Below are 17,901 nucleotides of genomic sequence, written 5' to 3'. Positions count from 1 at the left end.
ATTAAAAAAAAAAGTTATTGTAGCGTAACCCTTTATGTCAATTTAAAGTCAGTTCTGGTGTACCTTATTAATGATTTGTCTTTTGTTTTAAAACCTTTCTTTATCGCTAAGTCCTGTTGGGCAAAAATATAGTTTTCTAAAATAGTGGGATTAGTCTGCTAGTTGCCAATTAAGAACAACTTATCTTTTTGTCACAAGTTGGCTATAAATGAAAATTCAAAATGAATGTAAAATCCCGTCTGAAAATTGATTTAACACATGTCCAAACTCATGTTATGTTTTCCATATAATGTAACATTTTAATTTAATTTCGTCTGATATACGCAAATCCCCTTTAACAAGTCTTGGTGATTCAGTTTTGCCCAGTGTCCCTGAGATGTTGTTTATATACAAATTTACCATGTGTTGAAAGTGCCATCATCATTACCATCATGACGTGTTAGATGTTTTTATTTGTTACAGATATGTTTTTATGTATATTGGCCAAAATAGTACACATCTTTATTTTGTTAAACTTCGTGTTATTTTGAAATCTCTAATCCTCACAAAACCACAGTGAATTGTGTCAGCTTTCTTCGTTTTACCATTAAAACATTTCCACAGAGAGAGAAGGATATGTTTTACAGAAATATGACATCTACATATGTATATACGAGTGCATGCATGTTCCTAACATCCGGAAGTACGCACGAATTTGGCTGTCAAATTGAAGGCTAAATGACGACAAAAGCTATACTCCCTCAGGGTTTTGGTAGCCAGCTTAATGAAATATTACACTCTGAGTCATTTGATTGAGATCAATTATGTTCCTTTTAAGTATAAAAGGTCTTTCCCAGCTATTGCAATATTCAGGAATTCAAAACCAATGTGCACCGACATCTCCTTTCAACCCCTCTCTCCCTTTCCTAGTGCTCACACTGTGTCTACATAATAAGGGTAATATATTCCTTTGAGTGTGCGCTTATTATAAAAAAAAGAGGAGGAAAATCACAGAAAAATCACAAAAAATTGTATTATTATTTTGTATTTGGCTGTGAGCATTCCTAAAAGGCACGATCTTAAAGAGACAAAAGCTACACGCTATTTCAGTAGATCATAATCATTTAAATAACGGTACAAAAAAGTTATCTAAAAGACATTACCATATTTGAAGAGGCTATACCAAGAAGAAGATGCTATACAATTTTGTATATGTTATATTTTGGTGATTCCAATTACTGGCATATGCTGATGACATTGACATAATGGGGCTTTTGTGAGTATTGAGGCAGAAGCGGCAAAAATGGGTTTAACGGTTAATAAGGGCAAAACAAAGTACATGCTGTCGTCTAGAAAGGACATACAACACCGACGTTTTGGTCAAAACGTCACAATCGACAGACGTAACTTTGAGGTCTACCTAGGCTCCGCTGTAAACGCAGAAAACAACACCAGCGCTGAGATCAAACGCAGAATAACTCTTGCTAACCGCTGTTTCTTTGGACTAAGAAAGCAATTGAGTGGTAAAGTCCTCTCTCGAGGGACCAAAGTGTTGCTATATAAGACCCTTATCATTCCCGTCCTGCTATACGGTGCAGAAGCATGGACCATGACAAAAGCGGATGAAAGCACCTTGGGTCGCTTCGAGAGAAAAGTTCTTCGTGTGATCTACGGTCCCGTATGCATCGAAGGGGAGTGGAGGAGAAGATGGAACGACGAACTGTACGGGCTGTACAGCGACGTAGACTTAGCCAGAAGAGTAAAAGTCCAACGACTAAGATGGCTGGGTCACGTAGAGCGCATGGAAACCAATGCTCCGGCCCGGAAAGTCTTCGAATCCGCACCCACAGGACAGCGCAGTAGAGGAAGACCGCGGATCAGGTGGCGCGCACAAGTGGAAGGTGACCTCACCCAACTTGGAGCGCGAAACTGGAGACATCTAGCTAGGGACCGAGCTAGATGGAGAAGTTTGTTGGGTGAGGCGCTAGTTTACGCAGGACTGTAGCGCCACCTTAAGTAAGTAAGTAAGTATATTTTGGTGATAACAGCCCTCACAAAAAAAAACTGGGTTCACTTAGTGTCTTGACGACTTTAAATTATAAAAGTGTGAGAGCTTTTAGCTTGAGTGTTGCCAGGCTTACAGGAATCAACGACTTTACTGTCACCTATCATTCTCACGCTCTTCTTTAAATATTGCTCAAGAGACTTAAGTGAAATGATTTACGCTCGACCTTTAGATAAAAGCAAGAGCTAAGAGGCATGCGAAACTGAAGAAAGTTAGCTAGGGACTCAATAGCCCGAGGAAAAGCGTTATTTCCTGATTTCTCTTCTTATAAAAGGAAATAAAGGTGATATAACAACTTTAAGACATGTTTTAAATACGTTTTAATCTTTTTTAATAAAAATAATTACATTCTAAAAATTTCAAATAGCCGAGTAAAACACGGTTTGTGGCGGCGGCGGCAGACGTTCACGCTAAGAAGCAATTCATACTGAATAAAAAAATCTGTGGTTTAAGAAAGTAATTTAAGAACCTTGTTAGTTATCTTTAACACCAAGTGTAAAAGCATGACTTAATAGTAAGTTCTGAAAATTGAAACACAACTGGTCTCCTAAAACACACCACATATGTATAATTCAGAAAAGGTCTCTAAAACAAAGAACAATCGATCTGAAAATTTTAAAAAACCCTGATAAGCCGAAATGCTTCGAACTTATAGCTAAGACTTTACAGGCATAATCTTAAATTATAATTTACTAGGCAACTGCCTACACTCAAGCTTTAGATAAAAGCAAGAGCTAAGGGGCAGAAAATCTTTAAGTAACGCCTGAAGAAACTCAAACAATATGAATATGCGATCCTTCCACCATTGATGGTTGGCGATACCGAAAATTTTGATAGTCGATAGTACCAAAAGGCCCAAAGAAAATTTGAAAATTAGAAATATATCTTTTGTCTTAACCTAGCCCTAATCAAATACTTCAAGTGTGTGTGTAGACTTTTTTTTTGGCACAAAAACAGAGAAACTATCAGCGTCATCATCATCATCATCATCAACAGCGGCCTAAAGGGAATTGAATCGGTTGTTGGTGGTGCTGTAAAATGTATCAACTCCCTTTATACAATGCATACACTAGCGCCACCAAAACAAGCTCATATGGTGGCGAATCATTTGTTTTTGTGTTTTGTTGTTTTTGTTGCTTAATGCCAACTAGACATGTTCTGCTGTCGAAGGAACGATAGTCAATTATATACTGGTTCTGTATAAAGTGACACTTTAAAGCCAATCATTGGGTTTATATATATAGATCTATTCCTGATTCCTGAGCTTTGGCTTGGATGTGATGGAAAATAATCTAGGTTGGACTTTTGGATGTCAAACTTAGAGAACTCAGTATATGGTATGTGTAGGTTCAAACGGTGGTAACTCTGTTGGCCTGGCTAGAAGGTGTGAGCACTTGGATGAAATTAAATGGATCCCATTGTTGTGGCAGGTTTAGTATAAAGTGGAATGCACTTCACTTCACATACATGTCACTGGACATTAAAAGCGCTCTAATTGAATTGAGAAATTTTTGTCGTCGCTGAGCCCTAGTATTTTGTTTTCTATATTTATAAGAGTACAGTTATAGTACTAAATTTCGTTGTAATTGATTTTTATTTTATTTATATAGACATTTTTTGGTAGTTGGATTTTTTTCTCGGGTAGCATTTTAACTGATGCAATTGAGCAGCAGTAAAATGAATTGAATTACAAATTTAAGGCCTACAATATAGACTTGTCAACAAATAAATAGGGATAAAACTAAACCTAGAAGTATGAACGTGTTTTCAAGAGCCAAAAATAAGAGAACATTTATCGGATTTTCCAATTAGGACTTGACAACTAAAAACTCAGGCTATGTGAGATATTTCAAAAGCTTTAATATCGGCTTGAAGAACAATAAAAACATTAATGAATGAAACTCGAATTTCTTTATACATGGCCTGATTTTCGATGACGATTGGCTTCAACGTCGTCAGCTTGTTGAAATAAACCAGTGACTTACCGTAGACCCAACAAAATGGTGTAGGCGGGCAGTCGACTGGTTTTGTTCTTTACATAAGACGCTCATCAAACTTATTCATCAATAAATCGGTTTAAAGGTGCCACTTAAATTTTTTTTCCTGGCTACTGCCTCTTGCGCAGAATTGATAAAACCTCCATTAAGTTGTGCAAAACTTAATCGTCAACACCAGAAGCAAAATCTTCTGTTTAATTACTCGGGCACGCAGATGATATTGACATAATTAGAAGATTAGAGCATGATGCCAGTGGCGAGTTTTTGGAAGCGAAGAAGACGGTTTTAGTGGTCAACGAATACAAGGTCAAGTATATGCTGTAACTACAAAAACCGACATTGAACGGCAACGTCTTTGACAAAAAGTCACAATGGACAGCAATAACTTTGAAGTTTTGACTTTGTCTACTTAGACACTGCTATAAATTCAGACAACGACACTAGCAGAGCTGATATCAAAGGGAGAATAACAATTGAGTAGTTAAGCTTTCTTTGGAACATCTAAAGTCCATCTATATAAGACACTCATCATACAGGTTTTCATAGATATCCTTGAGGCTTCGACCTTGTAAAGGTAATATGAGAATTTCTTCATATTATTCGAGAGGAAAATTCTCCGGGTGGTTTGCGTTTCCGTCTGCAACCTTTACGGGCTGTATAGCGACTCTGATCTAGTCAGCAAAATAAATGTTCATCGACTTAGAAAGATTTGTCATGCAGTTTGAATGAACATCAACGCTCTAGCCCAGAAGATCTTCGGTTGCAGTCCCGAAAGACGGCGCAGTAGAGGAAGACCGTGACACATGCAGGTGCGAGAAAACTTCAACCAACTTGCGTGTGATACTGAAGAAAGTTAGCTAGGGACCGAGCTGGCTGGAGTCGCATGTTGGTTAAGGCCCAAGTTCGTCCTGGACTGTAGCGCCACCTCAATAGCCCTGATAACCTGATTTCTAGTAAAAATCGAAGTCTGTAGTTCAAGCAAAGAAACAATTCATACTGAATAAAAAAAACTGTGGTTTAAGAAAATAGGTTAAGGACATTTTTAGTTATCTTTAACACCAAGTGTAAAACCATGACTTAATAGTAAGTTCTGAAAATTGAAATATTACTTGTCTCCAAAAACACACAAAAACCACATATAATTACGAAAAGGTTTCTAAAACAAAGAACAATCAATCTGAAAATTTCAAAAACACATGATAAAGTCTTAACAGACCTTTATTTATCTTCTTATCTTGCGCGGCCACCAGGTCCTATGCGTAAAAGATTGAATATACGTGTCTGTTTCGAGATACTTTGAATTTCTAGCTAAGACATTACACGCATAATCTTGAATAATAATCTATTAGGCAACTGCCTCATAGACTTTAGCTTTGCTATGGATTAAACTCTAAATAAAAAAACCTTAACCTAGATAACTGTATTGGAAGAATTAAATTATTTTCAATATTTAAATGTAATATGTTTGAATTTTGTTTGTTTATTTAAAAAAATACATAAAACAGTAAAAAAAATGTTATGAAATTTTCATCACATTCACACACAAATACTTCTTTAAAATGAAATATATTTCTTTTCTTTTTCTTTAAAAATAAATTTAATATTAATAAAAATAATTTAAGAAAATTGTAAACATAAATAGAAAACAAATGTAAATAAAACCTAAAATAGATATTGTTAAGCGAAAAATTCCCAATATTTCGAAACTGAAACAAAACAGCGAAGGAACGAAATTTCATTCACTTTTATTTTTTAAGTACTTTAATAAATAATTTCGGATTTATTTATATAATTTTACACACCAAAATTAGAAAAAGATAAATATTTTAATTCGAAAAAGTTTACTTTATTTATTTATTCCCAAAGATAAGAAAATATAAAACTAAATATTTATCTTTTTCTAAGAATTTAAATACACAACACACAAATAACATTTTAAACGGACAGGGTTACCAAATAACTAAAAAATTTATACACCGTTAAGCATGTTTTTTTTTTTTGTTATATTTATAAAAATAAATATAATCAATATTTTGTTTTTAAACACATTTTCCAAACACAAACAATCAAAAAACAAACACAAACTAAACAAAGAAAGAATATTATATAATTTAATTTTTAAGGATTTTTGTTGGCCAAGATGGATCGTCGAGTGCGTTTTGAATGAACTCACCATCATGAAGCGGATCTATTGTGTGAATCATAAGCTGCAATAGGCCATGACGAAATTTTGCACCAGTCTGTGTAGTTCCACTACTGCTATTACCTGTCGCTCCACTACTCGAGCCAGCTGGCCCCGAACGGGTCTCCGATGCTGCCCTTGACGTCACCGAACCACCCGGTTGTGTTGCCATTGAGGTTTCTGATGAATTCGCCGCATTTCCCTAAGAGGGGGTAGATAAAAAATTCATAATTGAGATTAAGATTTTGTGGCGTGGTGAGGCAAAACATATTTGATTTAAGAAAACAAAAACTTGATCTTTTTCTTCTTTAAGTTTAAGTTTTTTGTTTCTTTTTCTTTTTTGAATTTTGTTTAAAAAACAAATAAAGAAAATAAAAAATAAAAATAATAACACAAATTATTTTTTACTTTTTAATTAAATTTTGTGATTTATTAATTATAATAATAATATTATTTTTGTGAAACGCAAATAGTGTCAAATTGTTATTTTATATAAAAAAGCGTTGCCAGATAGATACAAAGCATAAATACAAGTTAAATTTATTTTATTTTAATTATAAAATTAAAAATTAAAAGAAAAATAAGAAATTAAAATTAATAAAATTCGTATTCATATTCTTATTTTGTTTTTTAATAAAATATATTTTCTTATTAATAAATATTTATTTTTGTTTCTTTTCTTTTTATCATAATTCAATTAAGCGCAGTGGGAAGTTTTTAGTAAAATATAAAATTAAATAAACTTTTTTTTTGTTAATATATAAATAAAATATCTAGAACCAGGAACATTGATGAAAAATTTAACAGAAAAAATGTAGTATTAGAATTTTTTGAATGGGTACAAAGGTTAAATTCTTTTTATTTATTTTTCTTCAATTTTTTAATAAAATAAACTTAACAAAATAAACTGGAATTAACAATGATGTATTATATTTTTGTTATTTTTCTTTTTAATTTATTTTTTTTTTGATGGGAATGATGCAACATTAAATAAAATTCATATAACAAAATTGCATGCTGCTATAATTTTTTAAATACAAATAAAAATACATATATAGACATTTATATAAAATATTTATTGTTGTTTTTTTGTTTAAAAAATAACCTGTCTTTACTTAGTGTCCTCTTGTTTTTATTGGTGTGTCCTCCTTTTAAGTGATTTATATAAAAATGAGAATATAAGATCTTAGAAAATGTTAACTTTTTCAAAATATATTTGTTTTGTTTTTTGTTTAATTGTAATTATTGGAGAAAGCGTAAAAAAATAGATATTTTAATTAAAGTGTTCGTTGTGCTTAGTTATTTTAATATATGTGTAATTGTTCATTAATAATATTAAATATAATAATTAAAATAAAAAATAAAAAATATAATGATTTGTTTTTTTTTTTTTAAATAAAATAGCAACACTGATGCATATTAAAAGCTTACAGAGCTAGTGGTGCTGTCAAAATATTGTGCTGGTAACTAAAACAAATGTCAGAAGAAAGAATGTTTAGTAAATCTAGATTCATAATAGATGTATTTTTGCTTTCAGTTTTATGACGAATTATGATCTGTTATTTCATCAGAAATAATGTCCTGACAAAAACAATTTCCAAAACAAAAACGTTAAAAATCACCAAATTTTAGGATCGATTTTTGTATCTATTTCTTTTGAAAAACCGTAGGGTAATCATTTGCAAAATCAGCAATTGTACTGGTGGCTTATTTTATTTGCATTTTCAAGCAGAAAGGGAATTTTCAAGCGTTTAAGAAGCTAACGCCAGTGCCTAACTTAAGAGCTTTACTTGTTATCCTAGAAATCCTAGATCAATATGAATTAAGTCATCTTGCAAACCTTAAGGTAGTAATCTAGTACTCCTATTATTAATATTTGTATATTGATTATGTTCTGTTGAAATACATATTTATTTAATTTAATCCAAATTTTACTTAAGATACAAGATACAATCATTTCACAAGGCTTGTCAAATAATATTTACAAGCTTCCCATAAGAACTCATTGTAATCGATTCGATTTGTCATTGACATTTCTCGACGTTTTAAGGTCGATAGAATCTAAATTAAAGGTTTTAAAAAAGATATCTCTATATGTGCTTGTGTACTTTCATTTGGGATATATTTTTCGTCGCCATATCTCAGGAACCTTTAAATATAACAACGTTTTCCACATCTGGTAGTATTTTTAGAAATTTAAAAGTGTCAGTTTTTTTTTCAAAAAAATAGAAACCTAAAAAAATACTAAAAGTCAGTAAAAAATGCTTTTCGACTCAAGAGTAAAAAAGATTAAATTAGGTAATTTTCTTACAAAAATCTAATCGGCATTATTTTTATGAGGAATAAAAACTTTGGTTCCGGTATTGACGTCACACTGGTTTAATCTTTCCCAAACTTTTGTTATTCATATTTTGTAAAAACTTTAGAGGCAAATGTAGTACTCTTGGAGTGATGTTTTGTGCGTAGGACTCTACATGAAAACAATTTCATTAATTAAGTAAAAAAGGTTTTTATCTGGGAATGAGAAGCGGTAAACTGGAAACTCGTTTAAACCCTTCTTTTGGTGTTCTTGACATTATGCAAAATTTTTCATCTCTGCGCCATTATCGATTCGTGATTATCTCCATTTCTATAGTTGCTATAGTTTCAATAGTGTTAACCCTTTAACCAAAGTTGTCAAGCATACAATATTCTTAAATTTTTGTTTCAAAGCTCAGAAAAAATTTGAGATAGCATAACTTTTTTCTACAATTGGACTTTTTATCTTATTCAAAGATTCTTCTTGGTTTACTTAACTTAAAGTTCTGATAAACAGGTAATTAAAAAGTGAAATGCATCTTCTTAAAAACACAATTTTATTTTATTTATATGTATAATAATTCTAAAGATTTTTACTTATTAAGTCCAGCAAACACAGTGTCATATTTCAAATTTTAAAAGATTTAATATTAAAATTAAAATTATTATAAGCCTGAAAAAAAAAATATTTCGATTTGGAGCCTGGACAAATGTTAACAAATAACAATTAGTACCAAAATCAACCGATCAGCAAAAGATTGAAGATTAATACAAATGTCTAGTTTTTACGATGACTGTAAAATCATGCCTTATGAAGATTATAAGACAGCCTTTAAACATCAAACCACCGAATTGAAAAATGGAATCAGTAAGTTAAAACATTATTCACTCTCAACAGACACTTCTACCGAATACTCTTTATAGAAAGCACAAAAGCGTCTAAAATGACATAAAATATAAAACCCTACAATAAAATCTTAATAAGGCAAATAGATCGAAGAAAAGGAACAAACAGCTTATCTTTTTGCTGAACATCTCGTGAATGCTTTTAAACCATTCGCAGCAGTGCTATGATAGGAACGACGATTGTTAAATTTTTTTTATCACGCTCAAAGAAATAGTAAGCTTGTGTCAACATAAAGTTTCCAATAAAATATCGCCAGGGTGTCATCTTATCACTTTTGGAAGAAATGCAATTGATATTCTCAAACAAAAAACTCCAAATCATAATATACTGGGAAATCGCAGAAGTTATTTTTGTTCTTTACCGAGGTAAACCACCAACAGGAATAACATCATACAGACCAATATCCCTAGTATCTATGTTGAATATATATTGAAGAGGCTAAATCCATCGTTTCGGATTTTTCAAATTAACATACCAAGATACCGAAATTATATCGAAATACGGATGTGGTGGAAAAAAAACACTTGAAGACAAATAAGTATGTTCGGTTATATTCGCACATGTTGCTCAAACTTTTGACAAGAATTGGCAGATGGGACTGTGAGTACAAACCTTTCCAGGAAGTTCTACGAAATACTGAAATCTTATGCCACGAACCGACTATTTGGAATACGTTACGACCGACATTTCTCGGAAGTAAAGAAAATATAATCTGGTATTTCGCAAGGAAGTATTCTTGGACCAGTCTTGTATCTTTTATATGAATGGAGATATTCCAATGGATATCATTACCACCTTTTTTGATGATACTGTAAAATATGTGCCAGATAGAGCCGTTCGAAAGGCTAGAGGCATATCCAATTTACCAGCAAAGACATAAACAGTGTTCCAATATCTAAAAAACACTACGAAAGTACCAATACTGCAAAATACAATGAATGACTATGGATACAAATCTTATATGAAAGGAACCCAAACACCTAATAAACGACTGTAAGGTCATACCAAATCCGAAATGAAGACCGTCTTAAATGTAGAAGAAAATGTACTAGTATTAAGAAGAACACAACTTCATGAGTTGATGGTCTTAAAGCTATGGGAAAGTATTCAGACTAATTAAGAAATAAAATTTATTTGTCAATATTTCATAAATTGGTCTTGATAAACTGTCGCGGTTTCAGCGCGGTATCGGTTTATACTGACTACTGTCTTTTGAAGATTTCTATCGGATACAATAATACGAAACTGAAAAATAAGGGAGTAGCCACTATCAAAATATCACTAAAGAAAGAACTACAGTTGTGTGCACTTGGGCGTCTACGAACTATTTTAAAATTGTTTTTTTGCCGGGTTATATTTTTCACTAGTATTAAAAGGCTATGTAGGATACAAATTTAGTTGAACTCGATTATTAAGCTCAAAAATGTGACAAGTACCGAAAGTGAAAAAGCATTTAACATGATATTGGTAACCGAACGTTTTACAAACTCACTATAATGAAGTTCGAAAATTATAATAAAAACAACATTAAATTAGATTACTTTTAAAAATCTTGTTTAGTTCTGAAAATCTCTTTAAATTACCCAAAATCCTAAATAAAAGTTCATAAATATTTTAATAATCTTAATAAGTTATTAAAAAACGTTCTTATTATTGTGTACAGTAGAGTCATAGAACGTTTTTTCTACTATCATCATACAAACATTGACCTCTAAATATTCACAATAATGTAAAACTCTTTACTTAATTAAAAACAAAACAAAATGACATTTAGAAAATTTAATTCAAAAAAACAATTAAAAATATAATAAAACGTTTTCACTTATCATATCACACAAAAGAAAAGAATTCTTTGTTCTTTCTTAAGAATAAAATAATAAGTTTTCATGTTAACATATTTTTTCCTGCAAATATAATTAACAACAATTATATAAGCCGAAGCCGGTGACGACGAAGAAACAGAAAAGCATTAAACTGATTCGAATACAAACAACAAAATATTTTTACTGAAATACTCATTACTTTGTAAAATACAATTTTAAATTTTATTTGTTAAACATATACGGGCAGGGTATACAACAAACAGTCAGGACTCGTTAACTCGGAGTTGTTCACATCATAAGGATGTTTTGGATATGTGTCGTTATAATTATGAGATTTCTGATTAGAGTAAAGAGCTGTCACTTCAAATCTTTTTGAATGTCATCTTTCAACAGATTTGTCGTTTATCTTAGAATATGACTTGACTGTCAAAATTACCAGACTTCAAATGATTATTACTTTATAACTTTCATTGAATATTTATTACTTCTTAATAGTATAAATGAATAAACCTACAGTTTAGAATATTTTGGAAATTATCTTTAAGAATTTTAATTAAAAAAAATTAAGATTCGGATTAGAGAGTTTCTAATGTCCTCAAAGTATTCAAGAGCATATGAGTTGCCAGTGCTATATTTTTTATTAAGGAAGGAACAATAACAAACAAACGAATGACTACGTTGTTGAAGTAAAACAAGAACTTTTTAAAGTCCTTTCTCTATTTTTGTTGGTTTTGCATTTTTGTTGTTTTTGTTTTTGCAGGAACTTAAAATTATTTGCTCCTTGTAAATATGTATAATTATATACTATCCTTTCTGTGTAGTAGATATGTGCATATGTATGAAATGTACATATGAATTTTGTTGAGTTTTATTTAATTGTAAGGAAAATAATTGTACAAAACGAAAATGTTAAGTAGCACTTTGTGAAATACTTATTCACCAACAACACGTTTTATATCTTTTTATTATATGTGTGTTTATTTTTCTTTTCAAAAGAACTATTTTTGATGTTTTGTATATTGTTTGTTTAATATGTGCTGAGTTGAAGAAAAACAAAAATTAATTAAAAGGTGCTTACATTGTTAATTGAATGTAAAACGGAGCAAATATTTTAAATCTCAAAGGAACATGAAGTTTGTTTTTGGGTTTAACAAATAATTTTTATTGTTTTTTTAATAAACAAAAGAGTCTTGAAAAATATAAGTCAAAATATTTAATTTGTATCATTACTTTATTGAAATTTGTATCAAGATTTCAAGGACCTTCAGCCTGTCGATACTTTTCAGCAATTTTTGCGAAAGTATTAATAAATCTTTCAAGTTACCGTAAACAATCATAACAAGGTTGTATTTTAAAGGGGAAGGAGAGCTAAATCTCTTATTTCGATATTTCAACGCTAAATTAAGTTAAAATTTGATCAATACAAATTTCCTATAATATTGTAAAAGAACTGAAAGTACTGCAGCAGTTGAAGATTACTTAAAGAATATAAGTCATCTAATTTTTCATCTAAAAGATAAGAAAAAAAGAATATATCTAAAATAGCTCAGCAAATCCTATAAATTAAAAAATTGGTCTGAATGTGTATAAAAACAATGTAGAGAGACAGAAAGGATCATAAAGTAAAGACTGATGACTTATGGGTGTTCATTTGACTCGTTTTGAAGTTTAAAAAAAACCTGGAATGTCTTTTATAGTTTTGAATAATTTTTCGAGGATTTAATTTTAAATGTTCATTTTTTCACACATTCTGAAATGAGTCACGATCGTTTTGGAGTAAGATAAAACCAGATGGAGTAGAAATAATTTTTAATATTTTCATTTCATCAGCAGCGTCCAGAAATAGAGGCATTGAAATTATTAATTAAAACATTTATAACGTCGTTGTCAGTTAAGACAAATATAAAAGGCCCAACATGTCTCCCTTGAGGAACTCCTTTCCTTTTTTGAGTGGGATCAGAGGTTGATAACCTGAAAGCAACTCTATAATTGCCGTTTTCTAGATGTATGAGACAAATATAAAAGGGCCAAGATGGCTCCCTTGCGGAACTCCTTGGCGTTTATAAATGGGATCAGATATTGATGTTCTGAAGACAACTCTGTATTTGCGGTTCTATATAGGGATGATGAAATGAAAAAGGATGGAAAATCAAGGGCTTTAAGTTTAAGATCAATAAGTTGTTTGATTTAATGAAAGGCTTTATACCAAAGTCTATGGTAACAACGTCCACTTCATTTTCTTTTTTTTTAATTCTATACGCTTTTTAGACACAAAAGCAGTGAGATTTTTTTTGTGTTAGATCGGTTTTTGAAGAATCTTTTTATTGTGATGAAAAGATTGGTTTTTAATAAAAATAGATGATTCGTAATCAATAATTTCTAAGAGCTTGGCTATTGGTCGGTAGTTCATAATGTATTTTTGTATTCCTTTGAATACTTGAACATTGCAATGATAGTGAGACATAGAGCGTGGCATTCCATATTCACGTAGTACGGCTAGAAAACAAATCTTTGAACTGGCTGAAATTGGGCTCAAGAGTAAACTAATCGCCATTTATAGTAGTACGACCATTACGGTTGAACAAAAGGAATGCAACTGGCTAAATCACCACAGCGTATTCCGTTAAAATAACGATAAGAAAAAAAGAAAGTAGCGTAATATAGTTAATGTTGTTACTGTCTCCAATCATTTTAAAAGCTTTTGGTTGAATGTTTCTTAAGGACCATCCCAAAGAAAAGAGTTATACTCAAGATTTGAGTTTTTTATATATTCCCAATTCCAAAAGCTTCTTCATTTATTTTCCATTTATACGTATACAAATTGCGACGACACTCCACCCAACAAAAGATCGTTGAAAAGACATGAAATCTGAACTGTAGTTATATCTTTAGGGACCTATAACTCTATAAGATTGAAACAAAAATGATTATGATTAAACCTCCTTTCATTTTGCTTATCTTCTATTTTGTTTATCTATCTCTTATCCTAGCCCCAATCTTCCTTTTGCAGTTCATCCTAGAAATATAGACTTTTTACACAAGTTTCACAAAGCGAACAAATCTCTTCTCCTTAAGTAAAAAACATAAACTAAAAGGATATTTCTCGTTACCGTATGTAAATATTTTTTTAATTCGTTTTTATTCTCAAAGGAAGTGAATATAAACAAAAAAAGAATATGCATATGTTTATGTAAAAAAAAAACATATTCATATAAATTACAAATATGCTTAAAAACATAAAAATACATACAACAGAAAAACATCCTCGTTTATGAGCCAAAAAATATGAAATAGGTAAAACTCCCCAATTTCAACCAACATCATTCTCACAGGGAAAGTAAAACTAGAAAATACAACAAATACAAATGTTCGTCCTTTTTTTGAAGAAACATTTTATGGTCCTTTAAAATATGCACATGTAATAAGAAACAAACAACAAAAATAAAACAAAAACAGTTTCTTTGTATAAAATATGTATATGGGTATGTATTGTGCAAATTGCAAGTTAACTGAACGAATAATCTCTCAGCTGGGGTTTTGGTTTTTCTTTTTTTCCTGGTTTTGCGAAAAACTTCTCAATTAGTAATGTTTGTCCTTTGAATCTTCCACAACAAACTAAATCAACCAACAACAAAATGGGGGAAGAAAAAAACAGATGAGGACATTGCTGTAGACAGAGCAGCAAACGGACGAAATAATTCCTATTCAAGCCATTAAGGATTCATTGTTGCAAATATACCGCAGCCTCAAAATGAAAAAGAAAACAAAAACGAAACTGGCTAAAAATGGGGATAACCAACCAAGGATTACAATTATACATACGCGAAGGAGGGATAAACAGAAAAAAAGAAAGCAAGCTGAAAGTATTTAAAATCTAATTTAGGATATGTATACCTACGAGTACCAGTACGGACTTTATTCAGAATAAAAATGTATAAAGTTTAGACGAAACAAGATGACAAAATTTAATATTTTTTTATTCATTACACCTGCACCTCAAACCTGATGTGGTTATAGTGGTTTTTTCGGTCTTGAATTTATCTCCAATATTAATTTTACTTAAATTATTGAAATAAAAAAAATATTTACGTCAATTCTTTACCAAGTGAAAATTAATAATAAAAACGTAAATTAATTTTAAATCTTTTTTAAAACATCAACGGGTTTTAAATTTTTGACAAAAACAAAGACTTGTTTGTTAAATTGACTGGAAATTTACAATGGTTACAATTTTGACCCGCATTTTTCTAAAACCTGGCTTCAACGGGATTAAGATTTCTGCGCCTTGGATGTTCGAACTTTCCGAAAAGCTAACATCGATTCGCACAACCACCTTGTTGTAGCCAAGGTAGCACTTCGGGTTTCCAAGGGAAATGCTGGGAGAAGATACAACGACAAACGTCAACAATCATAAGTGATCGTCAAATCCTTTTTCAACCAAATCAAAAGTAACCTCTCTCAAAATTCTGTGCCGCCAATAGAATGTTTTGAGGACCAGTGGCAACATTGCCAAGATGCAATCAGAGGAGCCGCCTTTGACATGCTGGGTTTTAAGAAGTCACCAACAATAAACCCCTTGTTTGATGACGAATGCCGGCAGGCAGTTAAACAACAGGCACGCTAAGCGGCACTGCATCGAAGGACGAGAGATGTTCACGAGCTCTATAAGATCTATCAGGCAGGATTATCTATTCAATATAGACGACGAAAGGAAAAAAAACCGTCTTTCCGACTTGGACGAACTAAAGATTGCCATTTGTTAGCTGAAGTGTAATAAAGCACCCGGAGCAGTTAGCTTTAATGTTGAGCTCTTCAAAGCAAGCTGAAGATAATTTGGTTAAGAACATGCACCAACTTATCTGTAAGATATGGTCAGAAAAAACATGCCTCATTAATGTACAGTGTACACACAGTATTTTTTGCCCGTTTCTGAAAAAAGAGACACTCTAAACTGCACCAACTATAGAGGAATCGTTCTACTTAGCATCGCTTACAAAATCTTCTCTGACGTTATATGCAGTGACGGTGCGTCAATAAGACGTTTTAGACAGTGTCTACCCTTCAGATTTGAAACAATACTTTACACTCTATAGTACCTAAATACATAACTTTAAAAATGATATGCATGGAAAAAAACAAAAATTTGTACCTAATTATACTAATTCCTATTTTGATTTCATTAAGAATAATATTTCCTATCCCATAGTACCTACTTCTTGTAATTTTTTGTCTAACCCATTTATATGTGTATCTACAATCTACATCATTCACACTATTTCTACTTTTATTTATCACTACCTCACATATACCAACATCATGCTATGCTATGATGGATACCTTGGCTCTACATATATGACTGACTTCTATTAACGAACCTCCCGAACGAACGCCGAATACCGAAAGTACGAATGGCACGACACGAGTAAAGACGAAGACAGTGTCTCTGTTTCCCATTAAAGTTATATAAAGGGAAAAAGGTTAGCTTCATTCCCAAAAACTAATTTTGTATGGAAGCTAGTAGACATAAGTGAATCTGTCTAATCGCTTGTTTGTTTTGAAAGTAAATTCTTAATTCGAATTTTTCATGAAGAGAACGAGTGTCAGTCAGCAGGAGCAGCATAGCATAGTGAATGTGATCAACACAGTACGCAGCTTCAGCGGCAGCAGGCAAGTGTTACCACTTCTCAAAAAAAAGTGGAAGTAGATTTTAGGAAAAAATTGAAGTAGATTGAGAAAAATGGAGGTAGATTTCAAAAATTAACTTTTTCTTAATTGTTCTACATATTTTTAAATTATATTATTTCAATAAAAAATAGAAAAAAAATTTAATTATTTAAGGTTATAGCTGGGATGGGATAGCCTTTATATATTTTTATATTGAAAGAAGCTAAACTAAGAACACAAATTTTAGCAAGAATTTAAAAAAATCTATCGGTTTGTTTTTGAAAAAAATCGAATCATCGATATTGAGCTCTGTCGGAAGAGGTTGCGTCTTATATGTGAATTAAATTATTTTCATTTCATTCTGATATTGAACTCTGACAGGACAAGTTAAGGTTGTAAGTTTTTGAGATTGCCAACCTGTATTGCGTAAATCAATACATATTTGTTAAATGGATTTTTTCGGAAATGATGATATTTTTGAGTATATACAAATTAAAGTTACAAATGTAAAGTTTTCAATGCTGCCTATAGAAAATAAGATAACTATTAATTCATTATTACAATGCGAAATAATGAATCAAAATTTGTGTCTACCCAATCAAATGGACTGCCGCACGTCACTGGTTATATGTGTACGTGTAAAGCCCATCGTCAACAACCTGATAGGTCCTTATTAGTGTAGTTTTAGAGCAGGAAAGTCTACAGCTAATTATTCATTATGCCAGATTCTAGAATAAACCCATCATCATCAACATCATAACGATACCCACTATCCTTTCTTTGATTTCATGGCTGCATAGGACAGCATCTACAGGGACAAGCTGTATAGAGCCATGTCTAGTTTTGGCATCCTCGCCAAACTCGTCTGTTTGTACAGGATAACCATGGAGAATTCAAGCTGATTCATAAAGGTTGGAAACAACTCAACAGAACCTTTCGATGTTGTCAAAAAGGCTTTAGACAAGGTGATGCGATTTTTTAAACAT

At 31.5% G+C, this 17,901-nt stretch overlaps 1 protein-coding gene across 10 annotated transcripts in view; it reads right to left on the bottom strand.

Moving 5' to 3' along the window:
• The window catches only part of LOC129943429 (sodium/potassium/calcium exchanger Nckx30C), a 213,152-nt gene that overhangs the window by 87,485 nt on the left and 107,766 nt on the right, over positions 1-17,901 (bottom strand). For all 10 annotated transcript variants that reach the window (XM_056052868.1, XM_056052867.1, XM_056052869.1 and 7 more), the window contains exon 3: positions 6,215-6,425. In XM_056052868.1, the coding sequence (XP_055908843.1) occupies positions 6,215-6,425 (211 nt within the window). The remainder of the gene's footprint in view (positions 1-6,214; positions 6,426-17,901) is intronic.

Source organism: Eupeodes corollae, chromosome 1 (genome assembly GCF_945859685.1).
Source record: "Eupeodes corollae chromosome 1, idEupCoro1.1, whole genome shotgun sequence".
Lineage (NCBI taxonomy): Eukaryota > Metazoa > Arthropoda > Insecta > Diptera > Syrphidae > Eupeodes > Eupeodes corollae.
This window is presented reverse-complemented; position numbering and strand designations above follow the sequence as displayed.